The sequence below is a fragment of the Bos javanicus genome, chromosome 5 (assembly GCF_032452875.1).
Source record: "Bos javanicus breed banteng chromosome 5, ARS-OSU_banteng_1.0, whole genome shotgun sequence".
Lineage (NCBI taxonomy): Eukaryota > Metazoa > Chordata > Mammalia > Artiodactyla > Bovidae > Bos > Bos javanicus.
In genome coordinates, this window is record NC_083872.1 from 41,079,426 (window position 1) to 41,100,649 (window position 21,224).

A 21,224-nucleotide genomic window follows, 5' to 3' on the forward strand; every position below is an offset into this window, starting at 1 on the left:
TTCATGTATTCAATGATGCAGAAGTAGATGTTTTTCTGGAATTCTCTTGTGTTTTTATGATCCAATGGATGCTGGCAATTTGATCTCTGGTACCTCTGCCTTTTCTAAATCCAGCTTGAACATCTGGAAGTTCTCTGTTCATGTACTTTTGAAGTCTAGCTTGGAGAATTTCACCTGCTACATTGCTAGCAGGTGAAATGAGTGCAATTGCGCAGCAGCTGGAACATTCTTTGGCATTGCCCTTCTTTGGGATTGGAAAGAAAACTGACCTTTTTCAGTCCTGTGGCCACTGCTGAGTTTTCCAAACTTGATGGCATATTGAGTGAAGCACTTTCACATCATCTTTTAGGATTTGAAATAGTTCAGCGGGAATTCCATCACCTCCACTAGTTTTGTTCATAGTGATGCTTTTTAAGGCCCACTTGACTTTGCACTCCAAGATGTCTGGCTCTAGGTGAGTGATCACACCATTGTGGTTATCTGGGTCATTAAGATCTTTTTTTTTTTTTTCCCCTAGCTCTTCTGTGTATTCTTGCCACCTCTTCTTAATATCTTCTGCTTCTGTAGGTCAATACCATTTCTGTCGTTTATTGTGCCCATTTTTGCATGAAATGTTCCCTTGGTATCTCTAATTTTCTTGAAGAGATCTCTTAGTCGTTCCCATTCTGTTGTTTTCCTCATTTCTTTGCACTGATCATGGAGGAAGGCTTTCTTATCTCTTTTTGCTAGTCTTTGGAACTCTACATTCACATGGATATATCTTTCTTTGTCTCCTTTGCCTTTCACTTCTCTTCTTTTCACAGCTGTTTGTAAGGCCTTCTCAGACAATCATTGTTGTATTTCTTTTTCTTGAGGATAGTTTTGATCACTACCTCCTGTAAAATGTTACAAATCTGTGCGTACTTCTTCAGGCACTCTGTTTATCAGATCTTATCCTTTGAATCTATTTGTCACTTCCACTGTATAACTGTAAGGTATTTGATCTAGGTCATATCTGAATGGCCTAGTGGTTTCCCCTCTTTCTTCAATTTAGGTTCAAGTTTGGCAATAAGGAGTTCAACATATGAGCCACAGTCAGTTCTCAGTCTTGTTTTTCCTGATAATATAGAGCTTTTCCACCTTTAGCTGCAAAGAGTATTATCAGTCAGATTTCAGTATTGACCATCTGGTGATGTCCATGTGTAGAGTCATCTCTTGTGCTGTTGGAACAGGAGTCTGCTATGACCCGTATGTTCTCTTGGCAAGCCTCTGTTAGCCTTTGCCCTGCTTCATTTTGTACTACAACACTAAACTTGCCTGTTACTCCAGGTATCTCTTGACTTCCTACTTTTAAGCATTCCATTCCCCTATGATGAAAAAGATATCTTTTTTTGGTGTTAGTTCTAGAAGGTCTTGTAGGTTTTCACAGAACCATTCAACTTTAGCTTCTTCTGCATTGGTGTTTGGGACATAGACTTGGATTACTGTGATACTGAATGATTTGCTGTGATTACTGTGATTACCATGCTATTGAATGGTCTGGACAGCAAAGAGATCCAACCAGTCCATCCTCAAGGAAATCACTCCTGAATATTCATTGTAAGCTGAAGCTGAAGCTAAAGCTCCAATACTTTGAACACCTGATGTGTAAAACTGACTTGCTGGAAAGGACCCTGATTTGGGGAAAGATTGAAAGTGGGAGGAAAAGGGGACAGAGGATGAGATGGTTGATGGCATCGCTGACACATGGACATGAGTTTGAGTAAACTCCAGGAGTTGGTGATGGACAGGGAGGCCTGGCGTGCTGCAGTCCACGGGGTCGCAAAGAGTCAGGCACTACTGAGAAACTGGACTGAAACTGAATGGTTTGCCTCGGAAATGAACAGAGATCATTCTGTCATTTTTGAAATTGCACCCAAGTACTGCATTTTGGACTTTCATTGACTTTGAGGGCTACTCTGTTTCTTCTAGGGATTCTTGCCCACAGTAGTAGGTATAATGGTTATCTGAATTAAATTCACCCATTCCGGTGCATTTTAGTTCACTGATTCCTAAAATGTCAATTAAAAAAAAAATTACTTGTACTTTATTAAAGTACTCGGACGTACATTTAAAACATTAATGTTGTTCAGTCACTAGGTCATGTCAGACTTTTTGTGACCCCTTGAACTGCAGCACGCCACACTTCCCTGTCCTTCACTATGTCCTATAGTTTGCTCAAACTCATGTCCATTAAGTCTGTGATGCCACCCCCTCCATCCATGGAATTCTCCAGGCAAGAATACTGGAGTAGGTAACCATTTTCTTCTCCAGGGACTCAATTCAGGACTCAAACTTGGGTCTTCTGCATTGCAGGTGGATTCTTTACCATCTGAGCCACTAGGGAAGCCCCATAACACTAACGGATATTGCCAAATTTTCCTTCCAAAAGGACAATTTGAATTTATATCAATAATATGTGACATGTCTGTTTCCATTTATGCTTATCAACATAATTTATAACCAAATTTTTCTATTTGAAATGCACTAGTATAGATACTAATGATAATTAACATACTTACTACATACAAGACCTATATTAACTAGAAAACACATCCTTAAGTAAAATGCAAAGTATACTAACTTGAAAATGCAAAATACATATGTATATTTCTATACATATATTTTAATTCATATGCAAGTGTATAGCAAGTTCACAGAAAAAAATAATCTACATTGATTACCTATAGGTAAAACAGGTAAGTTACTGTTATTTTCTTTCTTATATTAAGTTTTTCTATTTTTAAAGGCACATAGATTATTTTATAATAAAAACTAAAATACTTAACAAAGAAAAGTAACCTCACAGAAAGATCTCAGTTATGATTAATCTTTATAAAATACGAATTTGCTGGGTCATAAGAAACTTAAATATAATGTCAATTTCAAGCATTTCATGATCAAAAAAAAAAGCCAAGCCTTCACAATATTTTTGACTTAAGTTGCACCAAATGGAATGAAAACTAAAAGAATAGTTATTTTTAAAAATACTACTAAATTTAAGCCTTCTATAAAAGTTGCTTGGAAATCCTTACTTGTCTCTTTTCTTAAATAAGATGTCTTATCTGGAAATAAAGGACCAAGCCAGGAAGGGTCAATTTTTCCCATACAAAATCCTCCAAGACAGATGCTATTATTGGCCAGATCCAGGGCAAGCCTCCTCAAGAGTAAGCTGATTATTTGGCTGTTGCCTTTCCCAATGCTGATTGTCAGAGCTTTCCGAACATCCTGCTCACGAGATCCACTATTCAGTAACAATTCTACCAGTTTGGGACTGCTTGCTTTCTCACATACCTATTAAAGAAAAAGAGAAGGTAAGCATATATATTTTTTTTAATCATGTTTCCTTTATAATCCTGGTAATCAAACTTTGTGTGACTTTCCCCTACATCATTAAATTTTCAGTTCAGTTGCTCAGTTGTGTCTGACTCTGTGCGACCCCATTGACGCCAGGCTTCCCTGTCCATCACCAATTCCCGGAGCTTGCTCAAATTCATGTACATTGAGCTGGTGTTGCCATCCAACCATCTCATCCTCTGTCAACCCCTTCTCCACTGTCTACAATTTTTCCCAGCATCAGGGTCTTTTCCAATGAATCAGTTCTTCACTCAGGTAGCCAGAGTACTGCAGCTTCAGCATCAGTCCTTCCAATGAATATTCAGGACTGATTTCCTTTAGGATTGACTAGTTTGATCTCTGTGCTGTCCAAGGGTCTCTCAAGAATCTTCTCCAACACCACAGATCAAAAGCAGCAATTCTTCAGCGCTGAGCTTTCTTTATGGTCCAACTCTCACATCCATACATGACTACTGGAAAGACCACAGCTTTGACTTTATGGACCTTTGTTGGTAAAGTAATGTCTCTGCTTTTTAATATGTTGTCTAGGTTGGTTATAGCTTTTCTTCCAAGGAGCAAGCATCTTTTAATTTCATGGCTGCAATCACCATCCGTGGTGATCTTGGAGCCCAAGAAAAGAAAGTCTGTCACTGTTTCCATTGTTTCCCCATCTATTTGCCATGAAGTGATGAGACTGGTTACCATGATCTTAGTTTTTTGAAAGTTGACTTTTAAGCCAGCTTTTTCACTCTCCTTTTTCACTTTCATCAAGAGGCTTTATAGTTCTTCTTCGATTTCTGGTCTTTAAATTTAGAATCAAACAAAATAAGGCAAAACTCATTCTTGAAGTAAATTAGGAAAATAAAGTAAGATTAGCATCATAAGTATCAGAGCAGCATAAATTAAATCTGCCATGTGAGAGCCCATTACCATGAAAAAGACAACATGATACGAAGTAAAACTCATAGGGTTGAAGTCAAAATACCTGAGGCTCCATCAATTTACACATTTCTCACACTTTCTGGACTTGTTTGCTTATTGGACCATATCTGGGAAACTGATACCTTAACATAGCAAATGCTACTTCATTTACTTGGCAAATGCCTTCCCTTCATTTGTGACATAGAATAACTAAGTATGTGTATAAATATTATTAAATTCACCAATGTCACATGCAAAGGACAGTCATCATTCACTGGATTTCCGGGACAAGAATTTTAATTTCTACAAAGATATATGTTGTCTCTCAGTTTTCTACCTTACCCTGAAAGTTATGTTTTCAGAGCATGTCCTCAAGGTGGGTTAATATGGTAACTGCTGCAAAAACTAGAGTGACCACAGTAAGCAGAGAGAAGCCTTAGCAACCTGCAGCACAGCACACTAGCCCAACCCCAGCTAAAGCTTCTGAAAGGCAATGGAATCTAACGTTATCAACTACAAGAATGAAATCATAAGTAACAAAATTAGGATGTGAGGTACTGTGCTACCTTCTGTAAACACATGATCTCCAACTATTTTTTAAAAACTCTATGCCATAACAAGTATTACTCCCATTTTATAGATGAATATTTAGGAAAAATATGTGATTTGTCCAAAATCTTGGATTTGAAATCACATCTGCAGATTCCAAAGCTTGTGGTCCTTTCACAACCTAATATTAATGATTTAAAAAAGAAATATATATCTATTTAGGTTTTCTGCCTATTTTTTAACTGAGTGGTTTGTTTTGATGATATTAAGCTTCATGAGCTGTTTTTGTAAATTTTAGAAAAATGGGCAGAAGACCTAAATAGACATTTCTCCAATGAAAACATACAGACAGTCAAGAGATACATGAAAAGATGTTCAGTATGTTAAACTAATATAGAAATGCAAAGCAAAACTACAATGAGGTATCACCTCACAACAGCCAGAATGGCTATCATCAAAAAATCCACAGAAGATGACTTCTGTGGTGGTTAAGGGTTCAGTGGTTAGGAATTCACCTGCCAAGGTAAGGGATGTGGGTTTGATCCCTGGTCCAGAAGATTCCACATGCCTTGCAACTAAGCCCATAAAACCCAACTACTAAAGCCTACATGCCTTAGAGTTCATGCTCTGCAACAAAAGAAGCCACCACTACAATAAGTCAACACACCACAACCAGAGAGTAGCCACCACTTGCTGCAACTAGAGAAAGCCTATGTGCAGCAAAAAAGGCAGCCAAAAATAAATAAATAAATAAATAAATAAATATATATATATATATTTTTTTTTAATCCACAAACAATAAATGCTGGAGAGAGTATGGAGAGAAGGGAACCCTCTTACACTGTTGGTGGGAATGTAAATTGGTGCAGGCACTGTGGAAAATAGTATAGAGGTTCCTTAAAAAACTAAAAATAGAGCTACCATATGATCCTGCAATCCCACTCCTAGGCATAAACCCAGAGAAAAACATGGTCCAAAAGGATATATGCACCCCAAAGTTCATTGCAGCACTGTTTACAGTAGTCAAGACATGGAAGCAACGTAAATGTCAATCAACAGAAAAGTGGATAAAGAAGCTGTGGTACATATATACATTGGAATATTACTCAGCCATTAAAAAGAACAAAATAATGCCATTTGCAGTAACATGAATGGATCTAGAGACTGTCATAGAGACTGAAGGAAGTTGGACAGAGAAAGAGAAATATTGTCTAATATCATTATATGCAGAATCCCCCAAAAATAATACAAATGAACTTATTTACAAAACAGAAACAGACTCATAGACTTAGAGAATAAATTTACAGTTACCTAGGGAGGAGGAATAATTAGGGAGTTTGGTATTGACTGTACATATTGCTATAGTACTTAAATAACTAAAAAGAATCTACCATATTAAAAAAAAACATGGAGAAGGGACATGAGAATGATACAGACAAGATAAGATTAGACATGTATTGATAATTCTTGAAGATAACTGATAGATTCGTAGGGACTGATTACACTACTCCTTCCACTTTGGTGTATGTTTAAAATTTTCTATAATAAAGTTTAAAAAAATAAAAATTAGTTAAAAAAGTGATTTTTTTTTTTTTTAAGGAAGGAGCAGAGATTAATCAGAGGTGATGGTTCCTGTGAGCCAAAACCTGTCTCTTCCCATCCCTCTAACTACAAGAGAAGCCAGTGGTGGGACCCAGAGACTGGCACCATCCAATGTGGTCTATGTGTGCCTAGTCACTCAGTTGTGTCAGACTCTTTGTGACCCCATAGACTGTAGCCCTCCAGGCTTCCCTGTCCATGCGAATTCTCCAGCAAGAATACTGGAGTGGATTGCCATGCTCTTCTCCAGAGGATCTTCCCAAACCAGGGATGCAACCCAGGTCTCCCACACTGCAGGCAGATTCTTTACAGTCTGAGCCACCAAGGAAGCCCAATGTGGTCTATTAAGCAACTTGAAATTTGCTGTAAGTGTCAAATGAGCTGTAAGAGTAAAATACTCACTGGAATATTTTACTCCAGTGAGTAAAATACTTCAAACACAGGTTTGAAGGCCTGGTATTTTAAAATATAAAATAGCTCATTAATAATCCTTATACTGATCACATGTTGAATATTTTGGATATATCACAAACTCATTTAATAATATTTTGAAAATATTGATTAAACGAAATATATCATTAAAAGTCTAAATAAATAAAAGGAAAGATCTTAATATTCAGGGTACCAGGTCGGGGGAAAAGTTGGTTGAGGGAAATTCCTGAATTCTTCAGAATTAACGTGTGTCCAAACACATTTGGGGGCTCCATAATTACTGTAGATGGTGACTGCAGCCATGAAATTTAAAAATGCTTGCTCCTTGGAAGAAAAGCTATGACCAACCTAGACAGCATACTAAAAAGCAGAGACATTACTTTACCAACAAAGGTCCATCTAGTCAAAGCTGTGGTTTTTCCAGCAGTCATGTATGGATATGAGAGTTGGACTACAAAGAAAGCTGAATGCCAAAGAATTGATGCTTTTGAACTGTGGTGTTGGAGAAGACTCTTGAAAGTCCCTTGTACTGCAAGGAGATCCAACGGGTCAATTCTAAAGGAAATCAGTCCTGAATACTCATTGGAAGGAGTGATGCTGAAGCTGAAACTCCAATACTTTGGCCACCTGATGCAAGGAACTGACTCATTTGAAAAGACCCTGATTCTGGGAACGATTTAAGGCGGGAAGAGATGGGGATGACAAAGGATGAGATACTTGGATGGCATAACCAACTCAATGTACATGAGTTTGAGCAAACTCCGGGAGTTAGTGATGGACAGGGAAGCCTTGCAAGCTGCAGTCCATGGGGTCACCAAGAGTCAGACACGACTGAGTGACTGAACTGAACTGAACATGTGTCCAAGAAGTTTGAGGGGACAGTGCTCTGGTTTGATGGAACCAGCTAAATGCCCACCAGCCTTTAAGGAACACCCCCATCTTCAGTCTGTTCTCCCGAGAACCACTATAGTACTTTTCTAGTCTAGATATAATCAAGTCATTGTACTATTTTAAAATCTTCTAAAACCTTTCTGCTCCAGGACACTCCCTCATAAAACAACATGCAATTTTTCAAACCTCATTTATGCTATTTCTATTGCCTCCAATGTCTAATTTTGTTCTTCTTCCAGAAAAAAAAAAAAAAATCATTCTTGAAGGAATAGCTTTAAAGTCTCTTGCACTAAGTCCTTGCTATAACCTCCCAGGCTGCACACGCTTCCTCCTCGGGAGTCCATCCCATTTTGTTTAACACAGCACTTAGCACACTGAACCAGACATGTTTATCTGTTTGATTACTAGAATGAAAGGCATGGATGCTACTGCAATTCAATTTGTACCTCTGTAACCTAGCACAATGCCTACAGAATATATTTAATTTAGCAAACTACTAAAATCCTCAGGAGTCTGGCTGGCTACAGTCCATGGGGTCGCAGAGTCAGACACAACTTAGTGACTGAAAAATAACAAAAAATCCAGTAAGGGCCCACAGGAAATTTGAAAGGAAGGAAGGAAGGGAAGAACGGAGGGAAGGAGAGGCCCAAAAAACTCATCACAAATGCCTTCTCTTGGAGTCCCGCAAAGTTTTATCTCTAAATTATGGTATTTATTGCCTACCTTCTATTAAGGTGATTTATGTTTTACTCCCTTAACTCCCAAGCGACACTTTGAAACTACCTTGAAGCAGGACACCCCTTTTATATGCTTTACTAATTATCTAGCACTGTGCTTTCCACAGAGAAGATGCTCAATACATTTTTATAGCAGAATTCTCCTTGGGGGACCCAAACTATCCAAGATGATTTCTGACATATGGTGACATGAAAAGTGAAAGTGAAAGTCACTTAGTTGTATCCAATTCTTTGCGACCCCATGGACTATACAGTCCATTGAATTCTCCAGGCCAGAATACTGGAGTGGGTAGGTCGCCTTTTCCTTCTCCAGGGGATCTTCCTAACCCAGGGATCGAACCCAGGTAACCTATGGTGACATGAAGAGAGAAATATTTGTCTTTTATACCAGATAGAAGAAATAAAATAAAACTAGGAAAATAATTCATGAGAGGGAAAAAAAAAAATACTGCTCAGATACCCTGGTGCTCAAACAGTAAAAGAATCTGCCTGCAATGTCAGAGACCAAGGTTCGAGCCCTAGATCAGGAAGATCCCCTGGAGAAGGAAATGGAAACCCACTCCAGTATTCTTGTCTGGAGAATTCCATGTAACCCTGGAGGGCTACAGTCCATGGGGTCTCAAAGAGTTGAACATGACTAAGAGGTCAACACTTTCATACACAGTTCTGTATTTTAAATGGGGACAATTCAAATATATATAATCAAAGTGCAACTTTCTATCTTTTCCCATATTTTCTCTCATACTCTAATTTGTAAATAATGCAGCTCACAATCAAAGCCAAGTACTTTAAGCTAGCATTCAAGAATGAATGTACAATCCTCTCCCCTACCACCACCACTATCATGAATCTGTTATGTAAACAAGAGATTAAAGTAGGCACAAGGGAGGCTATAGTTACTCCTCAGGCAAGTTACTTCCTCACATGCCTAATAAGATAAATACTAGGAGTACTCCTAAGGTTGTTGTCAGGATTAAGTAAAGGACTCAGAGCAGGGCCCAGGTGGCAATGAATACCATAGAAGAGCTTGCTATTATTTTTATTCAGAATTCATTATACTTGCTCTTCCCACCATGACCTGATAAATCTTATTTTCATGTCTCTATTCATGCATTTTCATACCCAATAGTAATCCTCCCAAAGCCTAATAAGATTAACTCCGCCCTTAATAATGCAACATTGGTACCTAGATAAGTCTTTACTACATACTTTGTACAAAATAAGGTGTGTTCAAACAGTCTACCCACAAAAATCAATGTTTACTATTTGTTAGATATAAATAATCTCTGACAACCAGGATAAATTCTTTACATTTAAAGATCTGATTTTGTTTTAAGAAGAAAAGATATAAATAAGCACATTAAGTTCAAAAGAACTTGGGAAGAAGAAAATAAAAAGCCTCTGTGCAGAAAGATTTGAATAAATTGAGAGAAAAGTAGAAAGCAGTCCCTGTGCAGAACGTAGAGTAACTGTACTTAAGGGCTTTTAGGTGTGTTGTTTCTCTAAGAAAGACCTGGAGGAAGCTCCCTTTCAGTTCTCTGGCATATCCAAGTAACATTAACACAATGATCTGAAGATGACACAAAAGAAATACAATAAAAACATTACATAATTGAAGGAAATGATTCAATTACTTTTAATAACAGAGAAGCAACTATTTTCAATGTTGCCTGCGAAGATGAGATTTGACTAAATTTAAATAATTTGGTTATGTATTTGGTTTTAATGAATAACTTAACTGTGCATGAAAATGAGTTACAGGTTCAATTTCTTTTTATGTAGATTGCTAAGTAGTACTACCTTAATCTTATGGTTGACAAATTGATTTGAACCCATAGGTGAGCAGAAAATTAAATAAAGTGAGGCTTTAGAAGTAAGTTATTGAATAACACAGCACTCTGTTGGTTATTTAATAATGCATATTGAGTTCAGTTCAGTTCAGTCACTTGGTTGTGTCCGACTCTTGGCAACCCCACGGACTGCAGCACACCAGGCTTCCCTATTACCATCTCCCAGAGCTTACTCAAACTTGTGTCCATTGAGTCAGTGATGCCATCCAACCATCTCATCCTCTGCTGTCCCCTTCCTCTCCTACCTTCAATCTTTCCCAGCATCAGGGTCTTTTCCAATGAGTCAGCTCTTCGCATCAGGTGGCCAAAGTACTGGAGTTTCAGCTTCAGCATCAGTCCTTCCACTGAATATTCAGGACTGATATCCTTTAGGATGGACTGGTTGGATCTCCTAGAAGTCCAAGGGACTCTCAAGAGTCTTCTCCAACATCACAGTTCAAATGCATTAATTCTTTGGTGCTCAGCTTTCTTTATAGTCCAACTCTCACATCTATACATGACTACTGGAAAAACCATGCCTTTGACTAGACAGACCTTTGTTGGCAAAGTAATATCTCTGCTTTTTAATATGCTGTCTAGGTTGGTCATAGCTTTCTTCCAAGGAGCAAGCATCTTTTAATTTCATGGCTGCAGTCACCATCTGCAGTGATTTTGGAGCCCCCAAAAATAAAGTCTCTCACTGTTTCCATTGTTTCCCCATCTATTCGCCATGAAGTGATGGGCTAGATGCCATAATCTTAGTTTTCTGAATGTTGAGTTTTAAGCCAATTTTTTCACTCTCCTCTTTCACTTTCATCAAAAGGCTCTTTAGTTCTTCTTTGCTTTCTGCCATAAGGGTGGTGTCATCTGCATATCTGAGTTTATTGATATTTCTCCCGGCAATCTTGATTCCTGCTATGCTTCATCCAGTCAATAAGGGATATTAAATCACTACATAATTGCTTTGTTGGAAATATTATTATTTAGAAAATATACATAGGGCTACCTGAATACTACTGCAAACTAAAATTTATACAGTGAAGACAAACTGGAAATGACATGTAATGTACTCTGATACTTAATTGAATTCCTACTGTATGTACAACAGTGAGTTAGATATTCTGAATGATACACAGATGAACACTGTACATCTCTATCTTCATACAACTCACAAACTATAAAATAGTGTACAAAAATTGTCATGGATTTACACAGCAAGTAAATCTTTATTTTGTATGGAGGTCAGGAAGTGTGGGAAGAGCTTTATTGAGGACAAATAATTTGGTTTATATTTTGAAGGCAGAGCAGAAGCATTAGATAGATGTGTTTGCACAGTGCGTAAGGGAAGGGAGAGAAGGAAGGCAAGACCACAGTGCCACTGTACTGCAGGATGGCCCATAGAAGGGCTGTCAATGTGAACAGGCCCCAAAGTGCACAGTGCACAGGCTACGAGGCCACCTGTGGTAGCCCTGAAGGCAGAACTTTCTAGACAGACAAGTTGAAAACAGAAAGAAAATACGTAAAAGATGAATCGAAAACAAAACATAACTGTGTGGTGTGTTCCTGGAGAGTGATTCACACAGAGATGCTCAGTAGGAGACACGTTTAAAAGTTATTTATCATCTCAACAAAGTAGGTAAACATGTAAAGGGAATGATTAGAAGATAATACCTACAGAAATACCCTATTTCTAAAACTCTATGAATCTAAACCCTACTACAAATTACAAGCAATTGGGCCATAAACTGATAAATTCTGTAATTAAGAATCATACGATATAGGTGAGAGCTATACAATAGCAGGGGCATACAAAAAAAGACAAAAGTGAATCTTTGAATATTTACCTGACAAATCAAAGAAGTTGCTTCTTTTGCTCGATTGGCATCTGCTCCCAACAGAAGCAGGCATTCAACCATGATGCTGTTATTCTGATCACATGCTTTCTCCAGCATCACACTTTTTAACTCATTATCAATGGCCAACTTTGCAAAGCACTTGCAACAAAGGTTTAGAAACTAAAAAGAATGAAAATGAGGATTAGAGTCAGCGAAATGTGTAACAGTTATAATACAGGTAAAAAACATTGTACCTGTTGATCCTTTTGCTCTGTGATACTGGAGGACAACTGATGGAATATTACTGAATCAAAGGAGTAATGCACCAGTAGCTTGGAAAAAGACACTGACAATTCCAGCATCGTCAAGACTGTCTGAAATCCCTGAAAGTGTGACCAAAATTAATAACAACAAGGTAATTATGGACAAAAAAGAATAAACAAATGATACAAAAGAGAGACTGTATACAGTACTTAAAACTTGAGGTGTTCACTTAGCTAAGTAGATACATTTATTTGGCTTGTACTTTAAAGCTGTAAACTTTGAAACAATGTAATAAATACACCTTGCTCTCTCATTGAAATAAGATGCACACAGAGAATAAGATGCTAAACTCTCCTCTAGCCAAACAGGAAAAAAACCTAAAACACCTAATTTACCAAAATTTGGCTTTTAAAGATTCCTTGCCTAAAGCCATACCTACAGATTGGAAGTCAGATATTAATCAGGATTAGATAGCAGAGTCAGCAGTGCCACAAACCCAAATAAATCAGTGACTTGAGTTCTTTAATACAAGACTGCGGATCAGGTTCTATAGAGAGCCTAGCAATTCTCCCAACAATGTTTTGTGCTATCTTCTGAAATTTTAATCTCAGACAAATGTGAGCTCCTAGACTGTGTTCATCTTGAGAACATTTTAGAAAAGCTCTAAAAACACTCTAAGGTTTACATCCTTTTAGCAAATCATTTATAAGGAACTGATCAGACACACCATTACTTTTTAGAACCACTCAAAAAGTTGTCTACGCTCTATTTACGTGATGTTTTAAAGAAAGAATGAACTTCAGACTTGCCTATTCTATACCTTGGGTACAATCACCAAAGATCAGTTTTACTTTTAAAATGTTTATCTTTCCAAAATATATTAATGAGATCATCTAAATGTTAAAAATTATTATTTTGAGCTTTTAAGACGCTAAGTTTCTATAAATGCTTCCTAACATTTGACAAGAGAAGCAGTCTGAGGGGCATGTGGTCCACCCACCTCTAGAGCAGAAGTCCCTGCAAACGAATGCAGCGGCAAAGCAGACAATACACATACAGAGAAGGCATACAATTCAAACTCAAAAACTTACAAGCACTGAACTGGTCAAATAAAGTATGTTGGCAGGCAAAATTTAGCCCACTGGTTAACAGCTTACAATCTCTACATAAAAATCTTAAAATTTATACCTAGATGAATAAATACTGAGTGAGAGCTTCGTACCTGCACAAAATAATTTACCTCAGATTACTTATAATCAATTCTGTCTTGGCTTTAGTCAACCTAGCTTCAGGCACATTACAGAAAGCAGATATATAAAGCCCATTGTTGGCTCTAATCTAAGAATGCTATATGTTCAGCACTTTATAATTTAAAATCTTACATGCATTTTCCCATTTACTAATAATATTTGTGCAAAGATCAGAGCTTAAGACATTTTCACTCCTGGCCAATGTTGTCATTTTTGAAAATATTTGCTGAGTATGGTTTATGAAAGTTGTAAACTTCATTACCAAAAACACTACAACGAAGGTAGAAATTCTTAAAAAAAAAAAACTTGTTTTGTTAACACTAAAATAAAAGTACTCTGAAACAATTTACTTCATCTTCCCTGAATTAATCCTAAACCAATATCTTGGATTCCTCATAGACAGCTAATATAGATTGCATTTTAAATTTTGCTTAATGAAGAACATTTAAAATATTGTTTCACTGCAAGAACAAAATTAAGGGGAAAAATTACTAAGCAAGCAGCTCAAATAAAACAAAGGGAATGACAAACTTCATAATAATTGTAATTTTTATTTACCTAAAATCTAAGCAAATAAAAGTACCTTGGACAGGAAGGGGATCAAACCAGTCAATCCTAAAGGAAATCAACCCTGAATATTCATTGGAAGGACTGATGCTGAAGCTGAAGCTCCAATACTTTGACCACCTGATGCAAAGAGCTGACTCATTGGAAAAGACCCTGATGGTGGGAAAGATTGAGGGCAGGAGGAGAGGGGGTGACAGAAGATGAGATGGTTGGATGGCATCACTGACTCAATGGGCCTGAGTTTGGGCAAACTCCAACAAATAGTGAGGGACTGGGAAGCCTGGTGTGCTTCAGCCCAAGTCCATGGGGTCACAAAGATTTGGACATGACTGAGTAACTGAACGACAACAAAGAAAATAAAGCTCAGCTAGCTGAAATTTCTTTAGCATATGCTCTCCTTTTTCACAGAAAAGACAAACGTACTAATTTGAGAGATTTATTAATGAAACATACGATATTTTGAAATTCAACCCAGTTCTCTTCATCTACTATAATAAAAATACTATGAAATGATAAACGGCTTTCAATTAACTAGAAAATACCCATTAATGCTAAGCAGGAGTTACACCAGCTGCTCTGAAAGAGAAATCTGTACAAGATCTTGATTCCCTTCAAGATAATGCACATACTTTTATCTGTACTTCACCAATATCCTTAAATCGTTGTAGGGTGGAAATCAGAATTTTTGCCAGCAGATTCCCAGTTCCCATGCATAAATTCTTCTTTGTAATCAAACATCCTATAAGACTTAAACCCAGACACTGAATTTCTAGAAAAATAAAAGAAAAAAAAAAGAAAATGTACTGTTTTAAATCTCAAAACAAAAGAAAAAATTTAAACATGTTCAACTAATAGCTAAAGGCCTATAAAAATCTAAATCCTGACTTCAGTTGTACCAACCTTGGTCATCTGGATACATCTGCAGTGTATGAAGCACTGAATCAATAGCACCTTCCAGGGATAATACCTCTAATGCATCAGGAAAATGTATTATAGACGATATTACTTTTAATCCACACTTCTGAATCCCAGGATTTCCAATGAACTAAAAGTCAAAAGGATAATTAAGAAACTTTGCTGTGTTAAAAAATGAATTCTAACACTTACCTTAGTTAAAGCCAGCTTATAGGCTGATGAAACATAAACTAAGGAGTCCAAATAAAATTACCATTCTTGATTCTGCCTTGTATCATGAATTACTTTTATTTATTATTAAGAATAAGAGCTAACATTTTTGCACTTATTAAGTACCTCTTCTTCACCAGGCACTGTACTAAATAATTTCACATGCTTTTCTTTTCAGAGCATCCTTATTAAATATATACTAATATGATTCCTATTAAAAGATGAGTTTATTAAATGTAGACTGTACACTGCTGAGAAGATACCAAGTCAAAGACATCTACTGTCATGACCTAAACTCTTAAACATAAAAATGCAATGCTATCCCAAATCATAGAAAATACTGAGAATTTACTCTTTATATCTTTACATGCTATACCTCATTTATTCCCCATCAAGTTTCATACAATAGGCTCACCAACTTTAATGATGCAGGAAAAGGAGCTCAAGTCACATAGCTAACAATTGTCAGGACTGGAACTTCCCTGGTGGCTCAAACTGTAAAGAATCTGCCTGCAATGCAGGAAACCTGGGTTCAATCCCTGGGTCAGGAAGATCCCCTGGAGGAGGGCATGGCAATCCACTCCAGTATTATTGCCTGGAGAATCCCCATGGACAGAGGAGCTTGATGGGCTACAGTCCATGGGGTCACAAAGAGTCGGACACGACTGAGCAACAAAGCGCAGCACAGTCAGGACTAGTACTTTAACATAAATGTTCCTGCCTTAAAAGTCAAGAATCTTAATCTCTTCCAACCTTTTAAATTCAATTCTTCCAGAATTTGATATTATTTGACAGGTATTCTAATAGAAGCCACTACTTTTCCGAGGCCATCCTTCTCATTGACTAAGAAGAAAACAATCAACAACACACTTTCCAATCATGTGACAATCACAATCACACCTCCCCTCTTTCAATGTCTGTGACGTTTACCTAACTCTTACACTCTGCTTTTCCATGGTGCTCTTCATGATGTTCTAGGTAGTCACTCACCTAGAGCCAGACATCCTGGAGTGTGAAGTCAAGTGGGCCTTAGGAAGCATTACTACAAGCAAAGCTAGTGGAAGTAATGGAATTCCAGCTGAGAGATTCAAAATCCTAAAAGATGATGCTTTTAAAATGCTAAACTCAATATGTCAGCAAATTTGGAAAACTCATCAGTGGCCAGGGGACTGGAAAAGTTCAGTTTTCATTCCAATCCCAATGAAGGGCAATGCCAAAGAATGTTTAAACTACTGTACAATTGCACTCATTTCATATGTTAGCAAGGTTATGCTCAAAATCCTTCAAGCTAGGTTTAGGCAGTATGTGAACCAAGAACTTCCAGATGTACAAGCTGGGCTTCAAAGAGACAGAGGAACCAGAGATCAAATTGCCAACATTTGCAGGATCCTGGTAAAAGCAAGAGAATTCCAGAAAAACACCTACTTCATCTTCACTGACTATGCTAAAGCCTTTGACTGTGTGGATCACAAAAAATTGTGGAAAATTCTTAAAGAGATGGAAATACCAGACCACCTTACCTGTCTCCTGAGAAATCTCTACATGGGTCAAGCAGTAAACAGCTGGAACTGGACATGGAACAACTGACTTGTTCAAAATTGGGAAAAGAGTAAGACAAGGCTGTATATTGTCACTCTGTTTATTTAACTTCTATGCACAGTACATTATGTGAAATGTCAGGCTGGATGAATCCCAAGCTGGAATCAAGATTGTCAGCAGAAATATCAGCAGCCTCAGATATGCAGATGATACCACTCTAATGGCAGAAAGTGAAGAGGAACTCAAGAGCCTCTTGATGAGGGTAAAATAGGAGAGTAAAAAAGGTGGCTTGAAACTCAACATTCAAAAAATTAAGATCATGGCATCTAGTCCCATTCAGTTCAGTTCAGTTCAGTCACTCAGTCGTGTCCAACTCTTTGCAACCCCATGAATCGCAGCACGCCAGGCCTCCCTGTCCATCACCAACTCCCGGAGTTCACTCAAACTCATGTCCATCAAGTCGGTGATGCCATCCAGCCATCTCATCCTCTGCTGTCCCCTTCTCCCCCCGCCCCCAATCCCTCCCAGGATCAGGGTCTTTTCCAATAAGTCAACTCTTCGCATGAGGTGGCCAAAGTATTGGAGTTTCAGCTTTAGCATCAGTCCTTCCAATGAACACCTAGGACTGCTCTCCTTTAGGATGGACTGGTCGGACCTCCTTGCAGTCCAAGGGACTCTCAAGAATCTTCTCCAACACCACAGTTCAAAAGCACCAATTCTTTGGTGCTCAGCTTTCTTCACAGTCTGACTTTCATGGGAAATAGATGGGGAAACGGTGTCAGACTTTATTTTGGGGGGCTACAAAATCACTGCAGATGGTGATTGCAGCCATGAAATTAAAAGACACTTACTCCTTTGAAGGAAAGTTATGAAAGTTATAACCTAGATGGCATATTCAAAAGCAGAGACATTACTTTGCCAACAAAGGTCCATCTAGTCAAAGCTATGGTTTTTCCAGTGGTCATGTATGGATGTGAGAGTTGGACTGTGAAGAAAGCTGAGTGCCAAAGAATTGATGCTTTTGAACTGTGGTGTTGGAGAAGACTCTTGAGAGTCCCTTGGACTGCAAGGAGGTCCAACCAGTCCTGGGTGTTCATTGGAAGGACTGATGCTGGTCCTATTACTTCATGGCAAATAGAAAAAGAAAAAGTGGAAGCAGAGATAGATTTTATTTTCTTGGATCCAAAATCACTGTGGACCATGACTGCAGCCATGAAACTAAAAGACACTTGCTCCTTGGAAGGAAACCTATGACAAACCTCTTCAGTTTATTAAAAAGCAGAGACATCACATCCCTGACAAAGGTCCATATAGTCCAAGCTATAGTTTTGCCAGTAGTCTGGTATGGATGTGAGACTTGGAACATAAAGAAGGCTGAGTGCTGTAGAACTGAGTGCTTTCTAACTGTGGTGCTGGAGAAGATTCTTGAGAGTCCCTTGGACAGCAAGGAGACCAAACCAGTCAATTCCCAAAGGAAATCAACCCTGAATATTCATTAGAAGGACAGATGCTGAAGCTGAAGCTCCAATCCTTTGGCCACCTGATGTGAAGAACTAACTCACTGGAAAAGACCCTGATACTAGGAAAGATAGACAGCAGGAGGATAAGGGGGTGACAGGATGTGATGGTTGTATAGCATCACTGACTCAATGGACATGAGTTTGAGCAAACTTTGGGGGATAGTGAAGGACAGAGAACTCTTCTGTCCACTGGGTCAAAAAGAGTCAGAAACCACTTAGCCACTAAATAACACCTTCACTATAGAGCTGAAATAGCTTCCAGTCAGACCTCAAATTCTAACGTAGTCTCTTCAACAAAAACCTACTGCCTTCCAACCTGTTTCACTTCCCCCTATTATCACTGAACAGATTTTCATTCATTTCCCAATCTAGTCCCCCACTACCTCTCATGTGTTTTTTATTTGCATCTTTCTTTATATAGATTATGGACAGAAGCATTATTTTCTCATCTTGTATTGTCCTCCTCCAACACTGAACTGCTCAGCTCAGATATCATTTCATCTATCATTTCAACAAGACACTCACATCCTTGTCTCCCTTGGCAATTTTCCCCACCATTATTTCCATCTTACCAATTCCTTGAGTAGTAAAAGTATATCAGCTGGGAGCCAATTAAATCTTGGTTTAAATTGTCTCATCACTTAGAGTTCCATGAATCTCTGGGCCATTAAAAATGAATGAAATAACATTTACTGAGAAGTGGTATTTAGTCAGAAGGTATTATTCAAGAACATAAAGAAATTCAAAGTGGTACAAAGTGAAGCTGGAGGGATGGCTCAGTGTTTGCCCAGGTTTCCTCACCGCAAAAATGATTCTAATAATGCAGTGTTGTTATGAGAGTGAAATGAGATAAATCATCACCCATGCAGTGAACACTGCGTGACGGCATAGTTCAGGCCTCGGAATGAACGAACACTCTTCTCAGAAGTGACAGACTTCTCACTGGGAGAGAACATCCCTAAATTGATCTTTCATTCTATCAAGCTACCACTCCTCTTTCATTTCTAAACTTATTAATAGACACGTCTACACCCACTTCCTCTACATTCTTCCCACCTCTTAATTTCACATAATCAGGCTTCTGTCCTAACCACTCCAAATTAAAACCATTCAAAGAAAAGAGTTCTTTAACAACTGAATTGCTGCTCTTTCCTCCCTTGATTTCCATGACACAGTAATCTCCCTAATTACTCTCAAACTTTAAAACTATCTATCTCATTTACAATCACTTCTTTCAACTCCAAACTTTGTCCAAAGAACTTTACTTAAAACTCTCCTATTCACGGATGGAATTCATATACCATCATGGTTTCAAGCCACCATAACAACAATAGCGACAACCACAAGGATAACCAAAACCTAAGGAGCATTTGCTATGTACCAGACAATCTTTAAGTTAAATACTTAACTCATTTAAGTGCTTAAAAGTACTTAACTCATTTAAGTGCTTAAAAGAATGTCTGGCATATAAGCACTTAAATGAGTTAAGTATTAACTCATTTAATCCTCACACTCACCCTATGATGCAGACACACAATTATTATCCCTGTGTTATTGGTGAAAAAAAATTGAGACACAGAAACCTTTGAGCAGATAACTCAAAGGATTGGGGGCAGGAGGAGAAGGGGACGACAGAAGATGAGATGGCTGGATGGCATCACTGTCTCGATGGACATGAGTTTGAGTGAACTCAGGGAGCTGGTGATGGACAGGGAGGCCTGGCGTGCTGCGATTCATGGGCTCGCAAAGAATCAGACACGACTGAGCGACTGAACTGAACTGAAACTCTCTTAAGTTCTAAGTCCGTATTTCTTTTTGTTTGACACCAGTATCTTGAACTTAGATGTTCAAAGTTAAAAGTTTATTATCTTCTCTAAGAAAAAAAAAGACAACTCAAATTGCCATTTTGAACTTTCTGTTTTAATTAACAGTACCACCATTTCTGCGTCCTAGGGAGGCCAGCTTGAGGAGTACACACATGTGCAGTAGCACAGGTCCCTGTGTTCAGAAGGGCCCCAGACCTGGTTTAAAACTCTGCAGCCACCACCTTTAAATTCTTAATAATTTTAAACACAGGGTCCTGCATTTTCATCTTGTACCGGGTTATGTAGCTGACCCTGCTCTTAACCTCAAAATGCACCCATAGGCTTATTTTTATGCTAAAATTAAGTCAAATTGGTACCTGATGGCTCAGACAGTAAAGAATCAGCCTGTAGTGTGAGAGACCCAGGTTCCACCCCAGGGTTGGGAAGATCCCCTGGAGAAGGAAATGGCAACCTACTCTAGAATTCTTGTCTAGGAAATCCCACGGACAGAGGAGCTTGGTGAGCTACAGTCCATGAGGTTGCAAAGAGTCAGACACAACTGAGTGACTAACACTTTCACTTTCACTTATATTTATAAAGTAGCTGTTCTTGTCCTTAATACCATCACCTCTAACAAGTTTCTACTCAACTATTGGTTCTGCTATCTTGAGCTTCCCTAATCTCTATTTCAGGTGCAGTTTGATGATGCACCTGATTACTAGCAACAGGAAACCCATGATTTGTCTATGTAGAAAGAGAATGCAGAGTATCACATTATTATATGTGATGGAGTTCAAATAAACTATTTGATGATTTTAAATAGTGATATCTGATTTTGACAGTTTCATAAATTTGAAAAGTAAATATCATTATGTATATATGTATATATGATATTTACAAGCCTATAATGGGCTTTCACTTACTGAATGTTCTATCTTGAAAATAGTGATTCATAACACTGTTATTCAAATGGGGATTGAAATTAATTTACTAGCAAGTGTCCACAT

General features: G+C 38.0%; 1 protein-coding gene across 6 annotated transcripts in view; it reads right to left on the reverse strand.

The window, feature by feature from the left end:
• The window catches only part of LRRK2 (leucine rich repeat kinase 2), a 204,458-nt gene that overhangs the window by 127,812 nt on the left and 55,422 nt on the right, over window positions 1-21,224 (reverse strand). For all 6 annotated transcript variants that reach the window (XM_061416444.1, XM_061416443.1, XM_061416446.1 and 3 more), the window contains 5 exons: window positions 15,129-15,273; window positions 14,858-14,997; window positions 12,402-12,530; window positions 12,157-12,327; window positions 3,054-3,312 (listed from right to left, as the gene is read on the reverse strand). In XM_061416444.1, coding sequence (XP_061272428.1) covers window positions 3,054-3,312; window positions 12,157-12,327; window positions 12,402-12,530; window positions 14,858-14,997; window positions 15,129-15,273 — 844 coding nt within the window. The remainder of the gene's footprint in view (window positions 1-3,053; window positions 3,313-12,156; window positions 12,328-12,401; window positions 12,531-14,857; window positions 14,998-15,128; window positions 15,274-21,224) is intronic.